Consider the following 20,567-nt stretch of genomic DNA (forward strand, 5'->3'; position numbering starts at 1 on the left):
GAGAATCCCATGGGCCGAGGAGCCTGGTGGGCTGCAGTCCATGGGGTCACTGAGAGTCGGACACGACTGAGCGACTTCATGTCCACTTTTCACTTTCATGCATTGGAGAAGGGAATGGCAACCCACTCCAGTGTTCTTGCCGGGAGAATCCCAGGGATGGGGGAGCCTGGTGGGCTGCCGTCTATGGGGTCGCACAGAGTCGAACACGACTGAAGCGACTTAGTAGCAGCAGCAGCAGCAGCTTCAAAATGCTACTTTTTATGGTTAGCATGTTTTACATAATACTTCATAAATTCATTTAGTAAGAAATAGTTTCAGAAGCTATTTATTGAATGTTTTTCCTTGAACTTAGTAGTGTTAGTGGCTAAGTCATGTCTGACTCTTTGCGACCCCATAGACTTTCAACTACAAGACTCCTCTGTCCATAGGATTCCCCAGGCAAGAACACTGGAGTGGGTTGCCATGCCCTCCTCCAGGGGTTCTTCCCAACCCAGTGATCAAACCCAGGTGTCTTGCATTGCAGGCACATTCTTTGCCATCTGAGCCACCAGGTACTCCTCCTTAAATTTAGAGGCGGTAATTTTTGAGTAGTGAAAAGAGAGGTTTCAAGGCCAATGAGACAGTGTGACCATAGGTGAATTGCCAGACTTATTCAAAGTCACCACCTTATATAAAATGAGGAAGAAAAAGACCTAGATGAGTGATACTGAAAATACCAAATTAATCATGGACACTGTTTTAAAACCAGCCAATCAGAACAGCGGCCAGCTCTATAGAATCATTTAGCCGTTCTGGTGTGCATTGCCTCTGCCAGTACCACCGAGTTCATATTCACTATTAAAACTAATACAGTTGCTATTTTGTAACCTTTATCACGGTAACATGTGAGCAGTAATCAGAAGCTCCTTCACAGAAGGAAAGCAGGAAGAATGCCAGCACATATCACATCACAAAACTTATAAACTGATGTCACTTGAGAATTCAGCATTTCTTCACTTTTTCTAAATGAGGGAATAGGCAGCACAATACAGTGAAAAGAAAATTAAGATCAAGTAACTTTAAGTACCTGATGCTAAGAGTAGACTCATTGGAAAAGACTCCGATGCTAGGAAAGATTGAAGGCAGGAGAAGAAAGGGGCGACAGACGATGAGATGGTTGGATGCATTCACTGACTCAATGGATATGAGGTTGAGCAAACTCTGGGAGATGGTGAAGGGCAGGGAAGCCTGGTGTGCTGCAGTCCGTGGGGTCACAAAGAGTTGGACACGACTTAGTCACCGAACAAAAACTTGAGTAAAACTCTCTTCTTTACCATTTCCCAGCTACATGACCTGGGCAATTCACCAAATTATGACTGCTGCCTTGCAGGAAAAATTTAAGGAATAAATACCCATGGTACCTGGCATATGGAAGATAATAAATCACTCAGGAAAGATTTCATCTTCAAAGATTGTAGCATAAACATAGAGGAAGTATTAAAAAGTAGCAGTTGTTAATATTAGAAAACTAGTTAGTAAAGGTGATTACTTATATATGTAAACTGTCCTGTCCACATTTAAGAAATTCACATGTATAACCATAATCCAAGTTTGTGTCACTTATCAAATTCCTTGGACAATTAATTTATATAATTTTTAAAATTGTAATGAGGTTAGAGACAGGAACCCCAAGACAGGGACAGAAACTTCTCCTGCGTATTGTATGATATATGTGCTATTACTTCATGTCTGTTGTAACACTGGCGTCCACCCCATGTGATTGTTATGCACCACTGTGCCTTCCCCACTAGATCAAGAACATGTAAGTGTAAGGAATGTGTCTTACAATCCAGCATTGCTAAGGCTTAACCTGATGCTTGCCTGGAAACAGGCAGGTCATAACTGTCTCTATTTCATTTAATTTAATATTTCCTGGTCCATTATTTAGTCATTGTGTAGACATGAGAGTTTATTTCTGGAATAAATGCCTAGGAGGGCAGTTGCTCAGTCATATGGAAAATATTTATTTAGTTTTAAAGAAAATGCCAAATCACTGTGCAGAGTAGCTGTGACATTTTGCATTCCCTTCAACAATGTACCAGAAACTCAGCCTCCTTACATCCTCCCCAGCATTTGGAATGGTCACTACTTTTCTTTTCAGAAGTTCTCATCATAGTTTTAATTTTCATTCCCTAATGACTAGCAGTGATTTTTTGGGGGCGGGAGGGGGCGCGGGAGGTTTCCAAAATCACTGCACATGATGACTTGCAGCCATGAAATTAAAAGACACTTGCTCCTTGGAAGAAAAGCTATAACAAACCTAGACAGCATATTAAAAAGCAGAGACATTACTATGCTGACAAAGGTCCATCTGGTCAAAGCTATGGTTTTCCCAGTAGTCACGTATGGATGTGAGAGTTGGCCTATAAATAAAGCTGGGCACTGAAGAACTGGTGTTTTGGAACTGTGGTGTTGGAGAAGACTCTTGAGAGTCACTTGGACTTCAAGGAGATCAAATAAGTCAACTGCAAAAGAAATCAATCCTGAATATTCATCAGAAAGTTGAAAGATGCTAAAGTTGAACGTCAATACTTTGGCCACCTGGTACAAAGAACTGACTCATGGGAAAAGACCCTGATGCTGGGAAAGATTGAAGGTGGGAGGAGAAGAGGATGGGTTGGTTGGGTGGCATCACCGACTCAATGGGCATGTGTTTGAACAAGCTCTGGGAGTTGATGATAGATAGGGAAGCCTGGTGTGTTGCAGTCCATGACGTCGCAAAGAGTCAGACATGACTGAGCAACTGAACTGAACTGAATGACTAGCAGTGCTGAACAACTTCTTATGTGACTATTTTCTAAGTATTTATGTCCCCTTTGGTGAAACATCTCTTCCTACTTGTTCCTGTTTTCAAATTGTATTTTGTGATTTGTTTTACTTAAGAGTTTCATGAGTTATTATATACTGGATTGGCCAAGAAGTTTGGAAAAAACCCAAGCAAATTTCTTGGCCAATTCAATATTTTGTATATGAGGATTTGTTAGATGTAATGTTTGCAAATATTTTCTTACAGTTTGTAATTTGTGTTTCATCTTCTTAACAGTGTATCATGTATCTTGCAGAGAAATTTAAAGATTTTTAGAAACCAAATTATCAGTTCTTTCTCTTAGAAATAATGATTTTAGTGTCATGTAAAAAATTCTTCAGCACCCCCAAGGGCCAAATGTTTTCTCTTATGCCACTTTCAAAATGTATTATAAGCTTGCCATTGACAGTTATATATGATACATTTGAGTCTATTTTTTTTTTCTATAAGTTGTGGGGTTTGACTGATCTCTGTTTTGCCTGTGGTTATCTGGTTACAACACCACCATTTATTGTAAAGACCATTCTTCCTCTGTTGAGTTATTTCAGCAGCTTCATTGGAAAATCGCCTGGTCCTACCTCTGTGGTACTACTTCTTGGTGCTTTTTTGCATCCGTCACTTTGCTAGTATCATTCTTTCTTTGACACAGTAGCTAAACGACAACCCTTGAAACGGATGGTTCTGTCCACTTTATGGTTATCTTTTAAAACTGCCTTAGTTGTTCTCGTTTCTTTGTGTTTCCATGGACATTTCAGAATTACCCTCTGTATATCCATGAATAATCTCAGAGGCCCCTCAGGAAGGAGGGCATGACAGATATCAATTTCAGGAGAATTGACGTCTTTACTATGCTTCCTTAAAGCAATGAAAACAGACTGTTTTTCTATTTTTTTGAACTTTTGATTGATTTCTTCAGTATTGTGTAGTTTTCATTATATAGAACCTATGCATATTTTGTTAAAGTTAGATAAACTATTTATTCTTTTTTTGAGAGAATATAAACATCTTAAAATTTTTCATTTTCCAAATATTAATTAATATGTAGCAATATAATTAACATTTATATATTTACATTGCATCCTGAAACCTGTATATATATATATATACACACACACACACACATATATATATATACACACACACACACATATATATATATATTATTAGTTCTAGGTCTTTTGTTTCTATTTATGCTTTTTAAAATTCTTCCAGTTTATTTATATAGATTACTAAGACATATGGAAATAAGGAAAAAGGTTTCTTTTTTCAGATTCATATAGCATTGCTATCTTTTTCTTGCCTACAAATTTAAATGCTATATTGAATACCAGTAATGAGTGTGGACATTCTTCATTTGTTCCTTATTTTAGGGAAAATCATTTAGCTTTTCACCAAGTGAGTAAGTGAAAGTTGCTCAGTTGTGTCCGACTCTTTGCGACCCCACGGACTGTATAGTCCATGGAATTCTCCAGGCCAGAATACTGGAATGAGTAGCCTTTCCCTTCTCTAGGGGATCTTCCCAACCCAGGGATCGACCCAGGTCTCCCGTATTGTAGAAGGATTCTTTACCAGCTGAGTCAGTGGTCTAATGGAATTATTTTCTCAGGTTAAGCTAGGCCCCATATTTTTCTAAAGGTGTTATTATGAATGAATATCAATTAATATGACATTGTCAGTTTTCTTGTTTGGCTTCTTAATGCAACAGAATATATTAATGGATTTTCAGATACTGACCCTGTCTTACAACTGGAATAAACCCTAGTTAATAATGATGTGGAATTTTTACATATGTGGCTGAATTTTCTTTATCAAAATTTTAAGTATTTTTGCTTTTACATCTATGAGAGTTACTGGTCTGTTGGGGCTTTTTTGTTGTTTTTTGTTTGGTTGGCTGGTTGGTTTGGTACTGTCTTTGCCTAATTTTGGTATTGGAACAGGCTGGAATAAAATGAGCTGAAAATGTTTCTCCTCATTTTTTATTTTCTGGAAGATATTGTATACCATTGTTGTTGATTCTTCCCTAAAAGTTTAGTGAAGTTCTCTGGTAGAACCACGTCAGTCAGGAGATTTCATTTTGAGGATTTTTTTAAACTATGAGTTCAACTTACTTAGTAGGTAACTATTCAAATTATCTATTCCTATCAGATGATCTGTAGTAATTTTTACTTTCCAAGGTCTTCATCAATTTTATCTAAGCTGTCAAATTTACGTGTGTAGGCTTTTTCATAGTATTTCCTTATTGTCACTTTGAAGTGTGCAGATTCTGTAATAGCATCCCTAATTCACTCCCGATGTTAATAATTGATGCCTTCTTTCTATTTATCTGTCAGTCTTGTTAGAGACTATTCAAAGAACTAATAGTTCTCCTTTATTTCCTCAGTTGAGCTCTGTGATGCTTGATGAATTCTGCTCTCACCTTTATTATTTACTTCTCTTTGGATGCTTTGGTTTTATATTGCTTTTCTTTATCTGATTTCTCAAGTGGAATTTTAAAATTGTTGACTCAAAACTTTTTTGTTTCTAATATAAAAATTCAATTCCAGAATTTCCTTCTTAGGACTGTATTCCACAAATTTTGATATATTGTATTTCTATTTTTATTCAACTCAGTGTATTTTTAATTTCCCTCAAGTCTTCCTCTTTAACAGATGGATTTCCTTTTAAGAAGTGTGATATTTATGTTCTATGTATCTGGAGATTTTTTTTTCTATATTTCTAGAATTGATTACTAGTATGATACAGTTAGTCAGAGAATATATTCTGTATGATTTCACTTCATTTTTCTCTTACCTGATGTCAGATACTCTACTTGAATAAGACAAAATAGACTTTAAAATACTGTTCAAAATATAGAGAAAGTTATATAATGAAAAAGGGGTCAATTCAACAAAAAGTTATAACAATTATCAGTATATATGTACTTAATATCAGAGCACCTAATACATAAAAATACTGACATATATGAAGAGAAAAATTGACAGAAATGCAACCATAGTAAGAGACTTCAAAGATATCACTTTGCTGACAAAGGTCCATCTAGTTAAAGCTATGTTTTTTTCCAGTAGTCATGTATGGATGTGAGAGTTGGACCATAAAGAAGGCTGAATGCCGAAGAACTGATACTTTTCAATTATGGTACTGAAGATTCTTGAGAGTCCCTTGGACTGCAAGAAGATCAAACCAGCCAATCCTAAAGGAAGTCAACCCTGAATATTCATTGGAAGGACTGATGCTGAAGCTCCAATACTTTGGCCACCTGATGCAAAGAGCTGACTCATTGGGAAAGACACTGATGCTGGGAAAGACTGAGGACAAAAGAAGGGCCATCAGAGGATGAGATGGTTAGATGGCATCACCGACTCACTGGACATGAATTTGAGCAAATTTCGGGAGATAGTGCAGGAAGGGAATCCTACATGATGTAGCCTATGAGATAAAAAAGACTGGGGCACAACTTACCAACTCAGTCAGTTCACTTCAGTCACTCAGTCACGTCTGACTCTCTGGCCCCATGGACTGCAGCATGCCAGGCCTCCATGTCCATCACCAACTCCTAGAGCTTGCTCAAACTCACTTCCATTGAGTCAGTGTTGCCATCCAACCATTCCATCTTCTGTCATCCCCTTTTCCTCCTGCCTTCAGTCTTTCCTAGCATCAGGGTCTTTTCCAGTCAGTCAGTTCTTCACATCAGGTGGCCAAAGTATTGGAGTTTCAGCTTCAGCATCAGTCCTATCAGTGAACGTTCAGGACTGATTTCCTTTAGGATTGACTGGTTGGTTCTCCTTGCAGTCCAAGGCACTCTCCAGAGTCTTCTCCAACATCACAGTTAAAAAGCATCAGCTCTTCAGCATTCAGCTTTCTTTATAGTCCAACTGTCACATCCATACATGACTACTGGAAAAACCATAACTTTGATTAGATGGACCTTTGTCTGCAAAGTAATGCCTTTGCTTTTTAATATGCTGTCTAGGTTGGTCATAGCTTTCCTTCCAAGAGCAAGCATCTTTTAATTTCATGGCTGCAGTCACCATCTGCAGTGATTTTGGAGTCCAAGAAAATTAAGTTGCTCATTGGTTCCATTATTTCCCCAACTATTTGTCATGAAGTAATGGGGATGGATGCCATGACCTTTGTTTTTTGAATATTGAGTTTTAAGCCAGCTTTTTCACTCTCCTTTTTCACCTTCATCAAGAGGCTCTTTATTTTTCTTCACTTTCTGCCATAAGGATGGTGTCATCTGCATATCTGAGGTTATTGATGTTTCTCCCGGCAATCTTGATTCCAGCTTGTGCTTCTTCCAGCCCAGCGTTTCTCATGATGTACTCTGCATATTAGTTAAATAAGCAGGGTGACAATATACAGCCTTGATGTACTCCTTTCCCAATTTGGAACCAGTCCTTTGTTCCATGTCTGGGTTCTAACTATTGCTTCCTGACCTGCATACAGATTTCTCAGGAGGCAGTTAAGGTGGTCTGGTATTCCCATCTCTTTCAGAATTTTCCACAGTTTGATGTGATCTACACAGTCAAATGCTTTGGCATAACCAATAAAGTAGAAGTTTTCCTGGAATTCTCTTGCTTTTTCTATGATCCATTAGATATTAACCATTTGATCTCTGGTTCCTCTGCCTTTTCCAAATCCAGCTTGAACATCTGGAAGTTCTTGGTTCACATACTGTTGAAGCCTGACTTGGAGAATTTTGAGCATTACTTTGCTAGCTTATGAGATGAGTGCAATTGTGCAGTGATTGGACCATTATTTGGCATTGCCTTTCTTTAGGATTGAAATGAAAACTGACCTTTTCTACTCCTGTGGCCACTAATGAGTTTTCCAAATTTGCCAGCATATTGAGTGCAACATTTTCACAGCATTATCTTTTAAGATTTGAAATAGCTCAACTGGAATTCCATCACCTCCACTAGCTTTGTTCACAGTGATGCTTCCTAAGGCCCACTTGACTTCTCATTCCAGGATGTCTGGCTCTAGGTGAATGGTCACACCAGCATGATTATCTGGCTTATGAATATCTCTTTTGTATAGTTCTTTTGTGTATTCTTGTTGCCTCTTCTTAGTATCTTCTGCTTCTGTTAGGTCCATACCATTCCTGTTCTTTATTGTCCCCATCTTTGCATGAAATGTTCCGTTGGTATCTCTAATTCCTTAAAGAGATCTCTAGTCTTTCCCATTCTATTGTTTTCCTGTTTCTTTTCATTGATCACTGAGGAAGGCTTTCTTATCTCTCCTTTCTATTCTTTGGAACTCTGCATTCAGATGGGTCTATCTTTCCTTTTCTCCTTTGCCTTTAGCTTCTCTTCTTTTCTCAGCTATTTGTAAGCCCTCCTCAAACAACCATTTTGCCTTTTTGCATTTCTTTTTCTTGAGAATGGTCTTGATCCCTGCCTCCTGTACAATGTCACAAACCTCTGTCCATAGTTCTTCAGGCACTCTGTCTATCAGATCTAGTCCCTTGAATCTACTTGTCACTTCTACTGTATGACTGTAAGGGATTTGATTTAGGTCATACCTGAATGGTTTAGTGGTTTTCTCTACTTTCTTGAATTTAAGTCTGAATTTGGCAATAAGGAGTTCATGATCTGAGCCACAGTCAGCTCCTGATCTTGTTTTTGCTGACTGTATAGAGCATTTCCATCTTTGGCTGCAAAGAATATAATCAGTCTGATTTCAGTATTGACCATCTGGTGATGTCCACTTACCAAGTGAACAACAGCAAAAAGAGACTTCAATACCCCACTTTTGTTAAATCTCAAAGTTGTATTTTTTAAAAGAAAAACAAACTCAAAAACTGTTAGATAAAGAAAAAAGAGATATATAAACAAATTTAGAAATATACAATGGATAACACAGAAATAAGAAAGAATAAACTAAAGACTTCACCATAATACTTGATACTATAAAACTCCTGGGAGAAAACATAGGGAAAAAACTTCTTGACACTGATCTTGACAATAATATTTTGGATATGATTCAAAATATGATATATGATATAAAAGCATAGGCAACAAAAACCAAAACAGACAAGTGGTAGTATATTAAATTAAAATGATTTGCATAGCAAAGAAAATTTTTAAAAACCATTCTAAGTAATGTGAAAAAATTTTATTTGCAAACCATGCATCCAATAATGAGTTAATTTGCAGAATATATAAGGAACTCATACTACTCAATACCAAAATACAAATCATACAGTTAAAATGAGCTAGGGTCTAATAGATACTTCTCTAAAAAAGAAATGTAAATAGCTATCAAATACATAAGAATTTGCTCAATATTTCTAAATCTCAGGGTAACACAATTCAAAAACACAGTGAGATATCACCTTACACCAACTTGGGCAACTATCAACAAAATGACAAAGATAATAATGTAGGCAAAGATAAGAAGGAAAGAAACCCTTGTGAATCTCCAGTGGGAATGTAAATTGGTACCACTCTTATAGAAATCAGTATGAGGATTCCTCTAAAGAGATAAATAGGGGTGGCACATTATCCAGCAATCCCACTTCTGGATATTTTTCCAAATTAATTGAAATCTATATCTTGAAAATATATCGATTTCCCTTATGCAAGATTTGTGGTGATTGTTCAGTTGCTAAGTCATGTCCAACTCTTTGCAACCCCATGGACTGCAGGACTCCAGGCTTCCCTGTCCTCCACTATCTCTCAGAGTTTGCTCAAGTTATACAAGATTAATAGAGACCTAATGAGTAATGCGGTGATGGTAGGCAGTGATATGAAATATTTGACATTTGTGGCAAGGATAGGTAGTCAGTAAACCACGCCTAGCATACACTCTAGTTGTTATAGAGGTTGTGGTATATGACTTAGTTTGATTGTGGTGTGCTTTTTACAGTGCATACATTTATCAGAACATCAACTCATGCACCTTAAACACAGTTTTATATGTCTAAGATATCATCAAAAAGCTATATTAAAAAAAAAACTGATGAAATAGTTTAGTAAAGGGACTCAGTTCTTGCTATATGTGATAAGATGACAGCTTTAAATAAGACATACTCTCATAGTATATAATATATCCCAGGTTACAAGGCAAATACATCAAAGCCAGAGCTTATTTCTTATTTCACAAGAGATACTGTTTGGGGAATATGATTGAGTTGCTGTGCGTATTACAAGATTAAAAGTTCTAAATAGTATTTAAATTTTTCATTGTGAAAAGTCTTAGAAATACTTAAAAAGGACAAGAGTTGGGGAAATATACTTTATTTTTTGTTTCTGTTGTTTTATGGCTATGCAAAGACAATGTTATAATACCAAAACTGGTTATATTTTTTTCTCTGAAAGTAGAAATTCATAAATTCTCACTTCATTACTCAGAAAGCTTAGTAAATTTGCCATCAGTTTTTCAAAGCCTCATTAAACTTCCCAAAACTTTCCTAGTAGAACAGAGGAGTGGTTCCCAGTTGAAGTCATGAGCAATATTACAGTAATTTGATAATTAATTTAAAAGCTCATTTTATTCTTACTGGGTACTTTTTTTAAAGTGCTGTTTTTATGATGTTAGTATAGACACTAATTCATCAAGGGTTACCAACATATTCTCATTGTTGGCCATTAGTACATTTCCTAGGTTAAAGAATATATATATATATGCTTACTATTTTTAACATTTCATTATTATTTTTATGTGTATCTATTTTAAAATTATAATTTGATGTAATACAAGAAGTCAGGGAATCCCCAGATTTCAAAATAGTCTGCCTTCTAAAGGCATTGCTGTCGCTTTATTCATTGAAATTCATGACCATCCCTGCAGGGAAACACTGTTAAAATCTTTCATAAACTAGTGTATACAGCATATTAATCCTAAATTACTGGATTTAACATCTGGCAAAGGTAGTACTTTTTGTACAATAAGAGAAGGAAAAAGAAAATTGCTTTTTTATTAAGTGGAACAGAGCAGAGTTTGGAAACATCTCTAAATAGACATTTTCCCCAAAATCCTTCCTGCCCCCAATCTCCATGGTCTCAGAGACATCAAGTGGCCCCAAGAGAACTTCCCACATAATATAAGATTTAGTAAGACTTAAATCAGAAATTGAGGATTGAATCCCAGTAATGCTACTTACCAGCTATTCTCTATAAATCTTCATTTTTGGATTATAAATTGTGGATAAAAGTGTCTGCCCAAAAGGATTGCTCTCAGGATGAAATGTTCCCTGGTTTGTAGGTAAGGATTGAGTATACAACACGATAAAGGGAACACTTCATATGCTGAGTCAGCACCTGCCAGAGACCCTACTAAAGAATGCATGATGTGCTGAAAAGTCTGCCTTTCAGAAGATAATGACTCATCATCTAAGCAGATTCCTATGTGGCATTTGGAGGGCTCATGAACTAGGAAGCTTAATATTCACAAAGCCAAACCCAGGAGGGACTGAGGCCGACAATCTTCCTCTGCGTAGAAAGCGAAAGATCAGCTTCCTAGCTAGCCTGTTGTTCATTTTCTCACTCTTTCTGGCATCCAAAACCAGAGGTTTTCTAGAACTCTCCTTTCATTGTGAACTCCCAGAGCCCCAGCTGTTTAGATTCTGGAGAAGAAAAATGAAGATGGGGCGGCTCCTGCTTGTAATGAGGTCCTTTATCAAAGCTGTTTGGTGCCTCATACTGCAGTAGAAACTGGAGCAGCTGGGAGTGAATGGGGATGGAGGTTGGGATGAAGTATGTGTGTTTGTGTGTGTGTGTGCACGCGTGTGCATGTGTGTGATTTCCGTACAACTGACTTTATCCAAAATCATAGTGTAGAAGAAACTGGAGTGGCTGGAAGTAAATGTGGAGAATGAGTCAAGTGTGTGTGTGTGTGTGAGAGAGAGAGAGAGAGAGAGAGATTTAACATATCTCTGATCTTACCTAACACTTTATTTCAAATGCTTGATTGGAGCAAGGAAATGAATACATGAAGGAGAACTCTGCACTGGATACTCGTCTTCCTTGAAAAGAGCTCCTAAGCTCCTGGGAATCCCCAAGGGTTCCGAGTCATGTTTATTTCTCACTGAGAATGTTTCCTCCTTGTGCATGATTTATTTTCAAGCCTCTTATATTCTTCATAGGGATACTGAATTTTATTAACCCACATATGTTAAGAATCCCAACTTCTTTTAATCTAGTAAACTAGAAAACTTAACTTGGTATTTTTTAGGTAAAACATATATTAACTGCCTCCAAAGTAAGCAACTGTCAGAGGGAACATGTCAAGGGCATGATTTTTTTTTTCCTTTTTCCCCAAAGTCACCATTCACCTATAGAAGAAATGGAATTGCATTTTTATTTAATATAAGTAAAAACATTTTGAAAATCAAAATTTTAAGAATAAAGATATACTTGAAAGTTTTTCTAAGGAGGCAAAGTAACTCAAAATAATCATGTATGGTTATCTTCTCATTATAAAAAAAAATCAAAATTGCAAAAATCATGAAAGCTTTGAAAATGGAAAAAAATAAAGTGAATTTTGACCCTCCTGAACTATTTGATTATGAAAATGGTAATTACCCTGGTAAAGCCCATTTGCAGTGCTTGTCAGTACTCGACATGACACAGACCTTGTTCACTGAGGTATGTACTGAAAACAGTTGGCAGCAATTTTTGTAAGACTGCGGCTGCCTGAGTTGATGAAACCAGTTGCAACAGCTGTGCAGTAGTATCTCATTGTGGGCTTGGTTTGCATGTCTCTGATGTCACCGATGCTGATCATTTCTGATGATGCTGATCATCCTTTCGTGTACCTGCTGGCCATCTACACATCTTCTTTGAGAGAAATGTCTATTCATATCTTCTGCCCATTTTTTAATCAGGGTGTGTTGTGTTTTTTCCTGTTGAGTTGTATGAATTCTTTACATTTTTGGATATTAAGCCCTCACCAGATAATTTGCAAATCTTTCTTCAGTTATTCAATCAAATATCTTGAAATCGTCCGTGACTCTAGTTTACTTTCAATCCCACACATTTTTTAGTTGAAAACCTTTACAACTTCCTTTCTTTATTTCAATCATATTCCCATAGAGTTTATCAACAGTGTAGCCCGAATTATCATTTTAAGACTTAATACCAATTCTTGTCTCTCTGTGCCCAGAAATCTCCAGTGGCTTTCTGTGTCACTTGGAGTAAAGCTCATAAAGGGCTGGAATGCCCTGCGTTATTCCTTGACCTCATTTCTTGACCTATGGTTGTTGTTTAGTTAGTTACTAAGTTGTATCTGACTCTTTTGTGACCCCATGGGCTGTAGCCCACCAGGCTCCTAAGTCCATGGGATTTACCAGGCAAGAAGAATACTGGAGCAAGTTGCCATTCCCTTCTCCCCGGGATCTTCCCCACCCAGGGATCGAACCCACATCTCCTGTGTCTCCTGCATTGGCAAGTGGATTCTTTACCACTGAGCTGCCTGGGATGCCCCCATTATTCACTCAGTTCATTCCATCCCAGTGCCAAGAGCCCCTGGCTTTTCCTCAAACTCTCCTAGAATATCTCCATCTCAGGGCCTCTGAAATTGACTTCTGCCTCGAATGTTTCTCTCACAAACATCCAGATGGTTTACTCTTTTATCTCTTGAGGTTTTGCCTTCATGACAACATGGATTTCCCACCCCACAGCCGCTCCTACACTCTGTTCTTGTCCATGCTTTATTTTCTTGACTGTACTTATCACTACATCCAGAAATATTAACTTGTTTATGCTTTTCCATGTTGTATCCTGCTCGAGACTGTAACTCCCAGGAGGACATTTTTTATGCCTGCATTGCTTATTACTCTGTCTTTTCAACAAAGAAAAGACCAGGTGAATAGTAAACCCTCAATAAATATTCATTGAGTGAATGAGTACATTTTGAGGAGAGTTATGCTTAGCAAGATTCATGGGCTCCAGATGAGCTTTGTTCCAAGGAGATGGTAAATGGCTCAATGGACATCATCTTTGGATGCTCAGTAGATAGGTGGACCTGAAAGTCTAGAATTTACATTGGAAATGAGGGAAAGAGTGTTACTTGTGTATATAGCAATGCAGATCAAAGCCTTAGGAGTAGATGTGATGGCGAAAGGTGACCACTGATCTGAGGAAAGATGAGTTGATGTTGGAATCAAAGGTTAAACTTAAGCACATCTCTGCCCTCTGCTTTTTGTTCTGATTGCCTTTAATTTCTTGCCCACCCCACAGCTGACAATAGGTGTAAAAATGTTAAAGTGCCAACTACATCAAATCATTGACATATTCTTAACAAGGTATGAAAATATTAATCATTCTGAAATGTCTTCATATTTAGGCTATTTATTTTTCTGACAACCAAGCTATAATCTCCAGTTTAACAGAGATGCAGCAAATATATTTTTGAGAAAAAGTTATTTGTATTTTTACCCAGTTGCAACATTCAACAGTGTTCTCCCTTTTACCAAGAGTACCAAAAGCACACCTCATGTTTTCCAAAGCCGTCCCACCTTTTTACACCTAGTGGATTTATACTAGTTGACACTGAACACATTCAAAACCCGCGTATAAAATGAGCTGGCTGCACAGAGAATGAAGGATCTCTTTTGTGGACTGAATTGTGGCCAGAGAAAACCTGCTGTGTGACCAGGAACCCCTCACAGTGAGATGAGGCAGGTCACTAAAAATAAGGCTCCCAAAATCATAATGGCCGAGACACTAAAATCAATTTAGGTGGAGTCATTTTAGGAATTTAAAATACTTAAACCAGAGCTCTGGTGTTTTAATACTTAGCATTGGAAACTAAGAACTCCCAGTGTCATGAAGGGAATTACTTGGACCGCATAGCTATCTCGCCTACATTGAATAGATGCGTTGATTTAACAACCAAGTATGATAATCAAAACTAATTAAATTTAAAGTGAGTGCACACATTATATTTTAGAAATGAACCGTTTGGCTTATAGCATCGAAAACACTCATATCCCTTGCTTTCAGTATTTCATATTCATTGTCCAACAGCAAATAGCAACTGATTCTAGAGAATAGTGAAGAGTACTTGTTAATCATTCTAATCCAAATTCTTCATTTGAATTGTCTCTAAAGAGATAAAAATACTTTTAAATCTACTGCTTCTCTCTGTTTACACTTTATCAAGAGTAAAATTTTAATCTGGCCAAGTATATTTCTGTGCAGCGTTGATCAATGTTGAAAAGACTCTCCTGGGTGATAATCATGTTAAGTCCTTCCAGCTCATGGAGCACTGTATTTTGAAGTAAATCGTCATTTGAAATTAACATACGGAACAAAAGCGCCAACGGTTTCCATAGGTTAGATATCTTTGATTCTAGTTAAGTTTATTGCACTTTAAAGAGAAGGTCTAGCTATTATCTAGTCGTGTGGTTAAGTTTCATTTATCTCAAGGAAATTGATTTTTATTTTGTGTGGCTCATCTCTGTCCCTTTCAGGAGCTGGAGTTCCCGAATCTCTTCGCTGTCCTCCACTGCATTCATTCCTTCTTCGCTGCCAAAGTGGCTTGTTTGGACCCTCTGTTTCTAGGCAGTCAGGCTGCTGCCTCTGCGGCTTCCAGCTCCGGAGTACCGAGCAAAGCCAGGTATGTGACCTGACAGTCTGAGCTCAGCCTCCCTCTCATCTTGACTTGTAAACAGAATGACCTTGCTCATCGCCGCAGACAATGGAGAAGCCATCACATCCCCAAGTTAGCAGGGAAGCCAAGTGGAAATCTGAGCGGAGAAGAAGATCAGATGGATCCCTCGGGGGATTGTCCTAAATGAGCGGGATGACTTGCTCTTCCTCGTTGGGTCAGGACCGCTGTGTTGCTTTCACTGAAAGGGAAGATGAACCGATGAATGACTCGAGTGTGTAAATAATATAAAAATTGTAAGCTACCTATAAATAAAACACCCATTAAACAGTCACGCCTGTATTTTAGACTATTTTGTATGACAAATGCATGAAGGGCCTGCTCAGGAACCAGTGCCCTGCTATTATGTGAGGAGCGACAGAAGGAGGCAGAGGCCCCAAGACCAGAGTGAAGACCCTTGTCCAAGAAGAGAGCACCTCAGCTCACTGGTGTGGATCTCTGCTTATAGCTTCACCACATGACTTGACAGTGGCACCCCAATTTGTGTATGCTGTTGTAAATCATGCTGAGAATTTCAAAAAGATCGTTGCATTCGACCTACAATAGACACGATGTGAAATGGAATATTTCTTCCTGGGGTCACTGACACCAAATGTGTTTATTCACAGCCAGTGTTCCTTCAAAGATGCCAAAATGTGTTAATTTAGTGAGGAATGAAGGAAACATCCATGAACCTCTTGTCCTTTCCTTCATTTACGGAGATTTCTATTTTACCTGGAATTTATTATTAAATTAAAATTTCATAAATTTTCAGTGACCCTAAAACCTTTCATAGAGAAAATATCAATTCATGTGGTGTAAGAGACGGTTCCTTCTTGTATTCCTAACCTCACCTGGAGCTGGAGTTAATCCTGATCGGAAATGTCCCCAGGAAGTATTCTCAAATCTATTACTTTTGTTGGGTAAAAAACATCACTCCATTTTAGTTAGAGCATATGAGAGAATAAGGTAAGATATGAAAATACAAGTTAAAACTTCTACCTTATCATGTCATAAAAAGCAGTAATGGAATGCCAGGTTATGAATTATTGTAGGCATCTTGTCCTAGGAATGTAGGTATAAAGGGGTTGGAGATTTGAAAGCCCTGAAGTGCACACAGCTCAGATCCCAGATGTTTGTATAACATTGTCCTACACCACAGCTGTGCTGAGATCTTCTTTTAAACAACCAGCTCTCTATCAAGAAAAAATTACTTTTATATTAGTACACATGTTCCCAACTAAGTCACACTTGTTGCATACTTCCTTGTGAAGATGACCAAATATATAATAAGGTGGACTAATTTTAAAAAGAAGGAAAAAAAATCTCTCAAGAAGGAAACATTATTTGTAAAAAGGACATATGAACATTATAATTAAAAATGAACATCAAGCTATTTCCATAATCATTATAAATTATTAATTAACTGTATCTGATCAACTCTTAAGCACATTAAATTGAAAAGAAGTGAAGTTTCAGGACTGTAGCTGAGTAAGTGCTCAGTTTGATCTAGGTGTCCTTTTAAAAAGAACTAGGGCAAACTGGACAAAATACAGTTCTAACATAGTTTATTTTGACCATCTAACCAAATACATTTTCATAACAGGAATATGGTGGCTCAGGAGGTAAGAATCTGCCTGCAGGGTTCCATCCCTGGATCAGGAAGATCCCCTGGAGAAAGGAATGGCAACCAGTATTCTTGCTGGGAGAATTCCATGGGCAGAGGAGCCTGGCAGGCTATATAGCCCAGAGGGTTGCAAAAAAGTCAGATATAACTGAGCGACTAACATAGCATAATGGGGATATGACTATGGCATTATGGGCTCACTGTTTTTTGATCAGATACAACAGTCATTCTAAAATCAGAAGCCACCAAAGACAGACTTCAGGAGGCCACCAGCCCAAGGGTGTGGGGTGTGGAGAGATGGGCCCCTGCGTCAGGATCTGAGCAGAGCAGCCAGCTCACCACAAGACCTCTGTCACCACCTCGAGTGTGTGTTAGCCTGCCCCATATTGGGGTGACGTCCGTGTGTCCATAATGTGATGATCAGTCGGGCCGCAGGCAATAAGAAATGGGCTACTCAACCTAAAGAAAGAGAAAGTTTTGAAGCTTTCTACAAGTATAACATAATCATTTAAAAATGTCAGATTTTGTAAAAACTCCATTCAAAAAAATACCAAAAAAAAGCAATTTAATTAAATACCCTTTTTGTATGTCATAAAGCTCTTCTAGGCTGTGCTTACGTGTATGTAAAGGAAAAGGTGCACAATGAGATGTGTGGGTATATGTCTTCTTGTATGACACGCACATACACACACACACGTATATATAATAAAATGCTAATCACAAATTCTATCGAAGAATATATTTCAAATAAATATATTAATATACTTTAAATTTACATTGTAAATTATAGGCTAAATTAAAATTTATGATAAAACCATGTTGAGTTTATTTTTGATACTACTGAAAAACAAAACCCACAGGCCTAAGTTGCTACTTAACATGACTAGTAGAGAAGCCACCTATTACAAAAATATTACTTTGATTTTCCTCAGTTAGCAAATAACATTTAACATATTTTTTCACTGTGCAATGATTAGACACTGAAATTTGTTATAACTTGGACTACTTGAATGAGAAAGCTTAGAAATAAACAAAAATATTCAGATTAATCTCTACTTCTCATGTAATTTAGGTTTAGATGCATGAGATTTTCTCCTTAAATCCTAGTTTATACTAGAGCCATTTTAACAGCAGAATGCTTAACTATGTGTTAATCTCTCCAGTGCCTTGGTATATGTGTGTATGTGTGTGTGTGTGTGTGTACATACACAATATACATATATATATACATATATGTATACATATATATGTATATAAATACATGCTAAAGTTCATGATGGTATACATTGTATAAGCTCAAAGGCAACATTACATTATATATACTTGGGTCAGAGAAAGGAGTTCAAATATCATTTGACCTCTTTGCTAACTACTATAACAATGTATATTGCCTGATAAAGAATCACAGTTCATTTAAGCTGAAGTATATTAAAGCAGGGACATTTGTAATTTGTTATATTGCAACAAGTGTTTATTTCAAAGCTACTTTAATAGATAATGTAAGTGTAATGTGTACCCCAACATTTACCATCCAACACTATTTTTAAGGGAAAATAATAAGAGTGTCATTCTTGCCCATTTTTCAGGCATGCACCAACCTAGAGTTTTAAAGCCTTTGATCACAAAACACATTCAGCAAGAAGAAACAAGTCCTTGAAAATAAATGCCAACCCCATATTTACTATGTCAGCAGAGAGACTTTCCTTTGGGAACATTAAAGTTAGAGGTTTCCCTCATTTTCAAAAACAAAACTTGTCATAAACTTTGTTTACATGGAATGCTGGGTTTGAGAAATGCTTGATTTATTACTGTGAAAAAGTATTCATCCTAACACAGATGTAGAATTACTACTAGAAATCAGCAATGTGAAGAAGCTTTAAAAGCACAAGGAAGATCTTGTGCGTAGCTCTTTAAGGTAAGTGTTAATGTTCTATAATATTAACACACGCTTAACACTGCTGTCCTGATGACTCTCCATAAGGAATTACTTTATTCATTCCTCTAAAACTCTTGTTTATGATTTACTTTTATTGCCTAATACTTTAAAATTATAATTCACTTCTTTGCACATTTGAAGTTACTTTTAAAGATGAATAGAATACTATAAATGTTATATATTTTATACATATTAAAATGCAATGAAAATACCAGAATTATGAAATGTAAATATATTTATTTCATTTTTAATTATTTTGGTGGATGTTTGTAAAATGTAAATTAATATCTGTGACAACAAATTGTCACTTTGTTCTTTAAGTTCATTAATGTACTACTAATAAAACTGTACCTTTTTTAATGACGCATACAGGAAAATAAAAACAGATACTTTTTACTACATCTGTGTTTTCACTTCCTGGGTTTGATTTGTAGAGTTCACAGATGTTTAGAGCATGTCCTTAGAAGACTTAGCTGCCATGAACAGGGGCAGTGGTGAGCTGCTTACCTTGGGTGCATAACCCTAAGGACACAATTTCTGGCCCACCAGTATGAAATGGAGCAGAACCCTCTGGTCCTTCCCTCCATGTCTTTTGCCTGACTTTCATCTGTGGAAAAACTTTAGCCAAAGAATAAGTTTAATCAGAGAAGTGAGAACATGCAGAAACAAAGGAAAACAGTCAAAGGAGATCAAATAATAATAATGTAGTCATTAAGCACAGTCAAGGACCTTTATTTAGTTCCTTCTCAAGGGTTATAGATCATATTCTGAGCCGTATCCTATGAACAGTCTTATAGATACTGAAACCCCCACCAAGTGGAAGAAGTTAACTATAAGATGACCAGACTGACATAAGCTGCTACAGTTTCAAGAAATGGCCTCAGGGAAATGGAAACCAACTGACCCTAGAACTGAAGATTAACTGCACCTAAAGCAATCAAGACGATGTTGGTCAGACCACTGATGGCCAATTTTAAGATAACTGTTAGAGCTGACTGCTATTTCTGCTTGTAGCCTCCTGCCTCGATCTATGAAGCCCCTGCCCCTGATTGTCAAGGGTTAGAGGGGAGGAGTTGGCCTTTGGACAGGAGACTACACTCCCCACTGGTTGCCATCATCCAAAATAAAGAAAACTTTCCTTTCCACCAACCTGTACTGTTTATTGGCTTTTGAGCAGCTTTTAGTAACAAGTATTAATGTTTATGAAGATTAGTTATCTGGCCCCTAAAGGCCCTAGAGATGGGATAAAGATGATATTTGTCCAATTGTTTCAGCAACCAGAATTACTGAAAGCAAGACTAGAGTTGTGAATGGCTTCACCATTGTGAAGCCGTCAGAGTTATGGCTTCACAATGGTCCATTAAGAGCTGAATCTATACTAAGAAGACTGGTCTGATGGGACATCACTCTCTGGTCATTCGTACCTGAGAAGCTGCTCATTTCTGTGTCATAAGAGACTCCAGTTTTCTTTCAGGTAATTACAGTGCCAAAGAGTGAACAATTGTAGAAATAGTTTTGAAACAATTCTGATATCTATGTTATTTTAGTTTCTTAATGATTTGCTC

The 20,567-nt window shown here is 37.2% G+C and overlaps 1 protein-coding gene across 1 annotated transcript in view; it reads left to right on the forward strand.

Moving 5' to 3' along the window:
* Window positions 1–15,430, forward strand: part of SNTG1 (syntrophin gamma 1) — a 260,259-nt gene extending 244,829 nt beyond the window's left edge. The window contains exon 18 of the mRNA XM_052651830.1: window positions 15,264–15,430. Coding sequence (XP_052507790.1) covers window positions 15,264–15,422 — 159 coding nt within the window. The 3' untranslated portion in view covers window positions 15,423–15,430. The remainder of the gene's footprint in view (window positions 1–15,263) is intronic.
* The last annotated feature ends 5,137 nt before the right edge of the window (window positions 15,431–20,567 follow it).

Source organism: Budorcas taxicolor, chromosome 14, assembly GCF_023091745.1.
Source record: "Budorcas taxicolor isolate Tak-1 chromosome 14, Takin1.1, whole genome shotgun sequence".
Lineage (NCBI taxonomy): Eukaryota > Metazoa > Chordata > Mammalia > Artiodactyla > Bovidae > Budorcas > Budorcas taxicolor.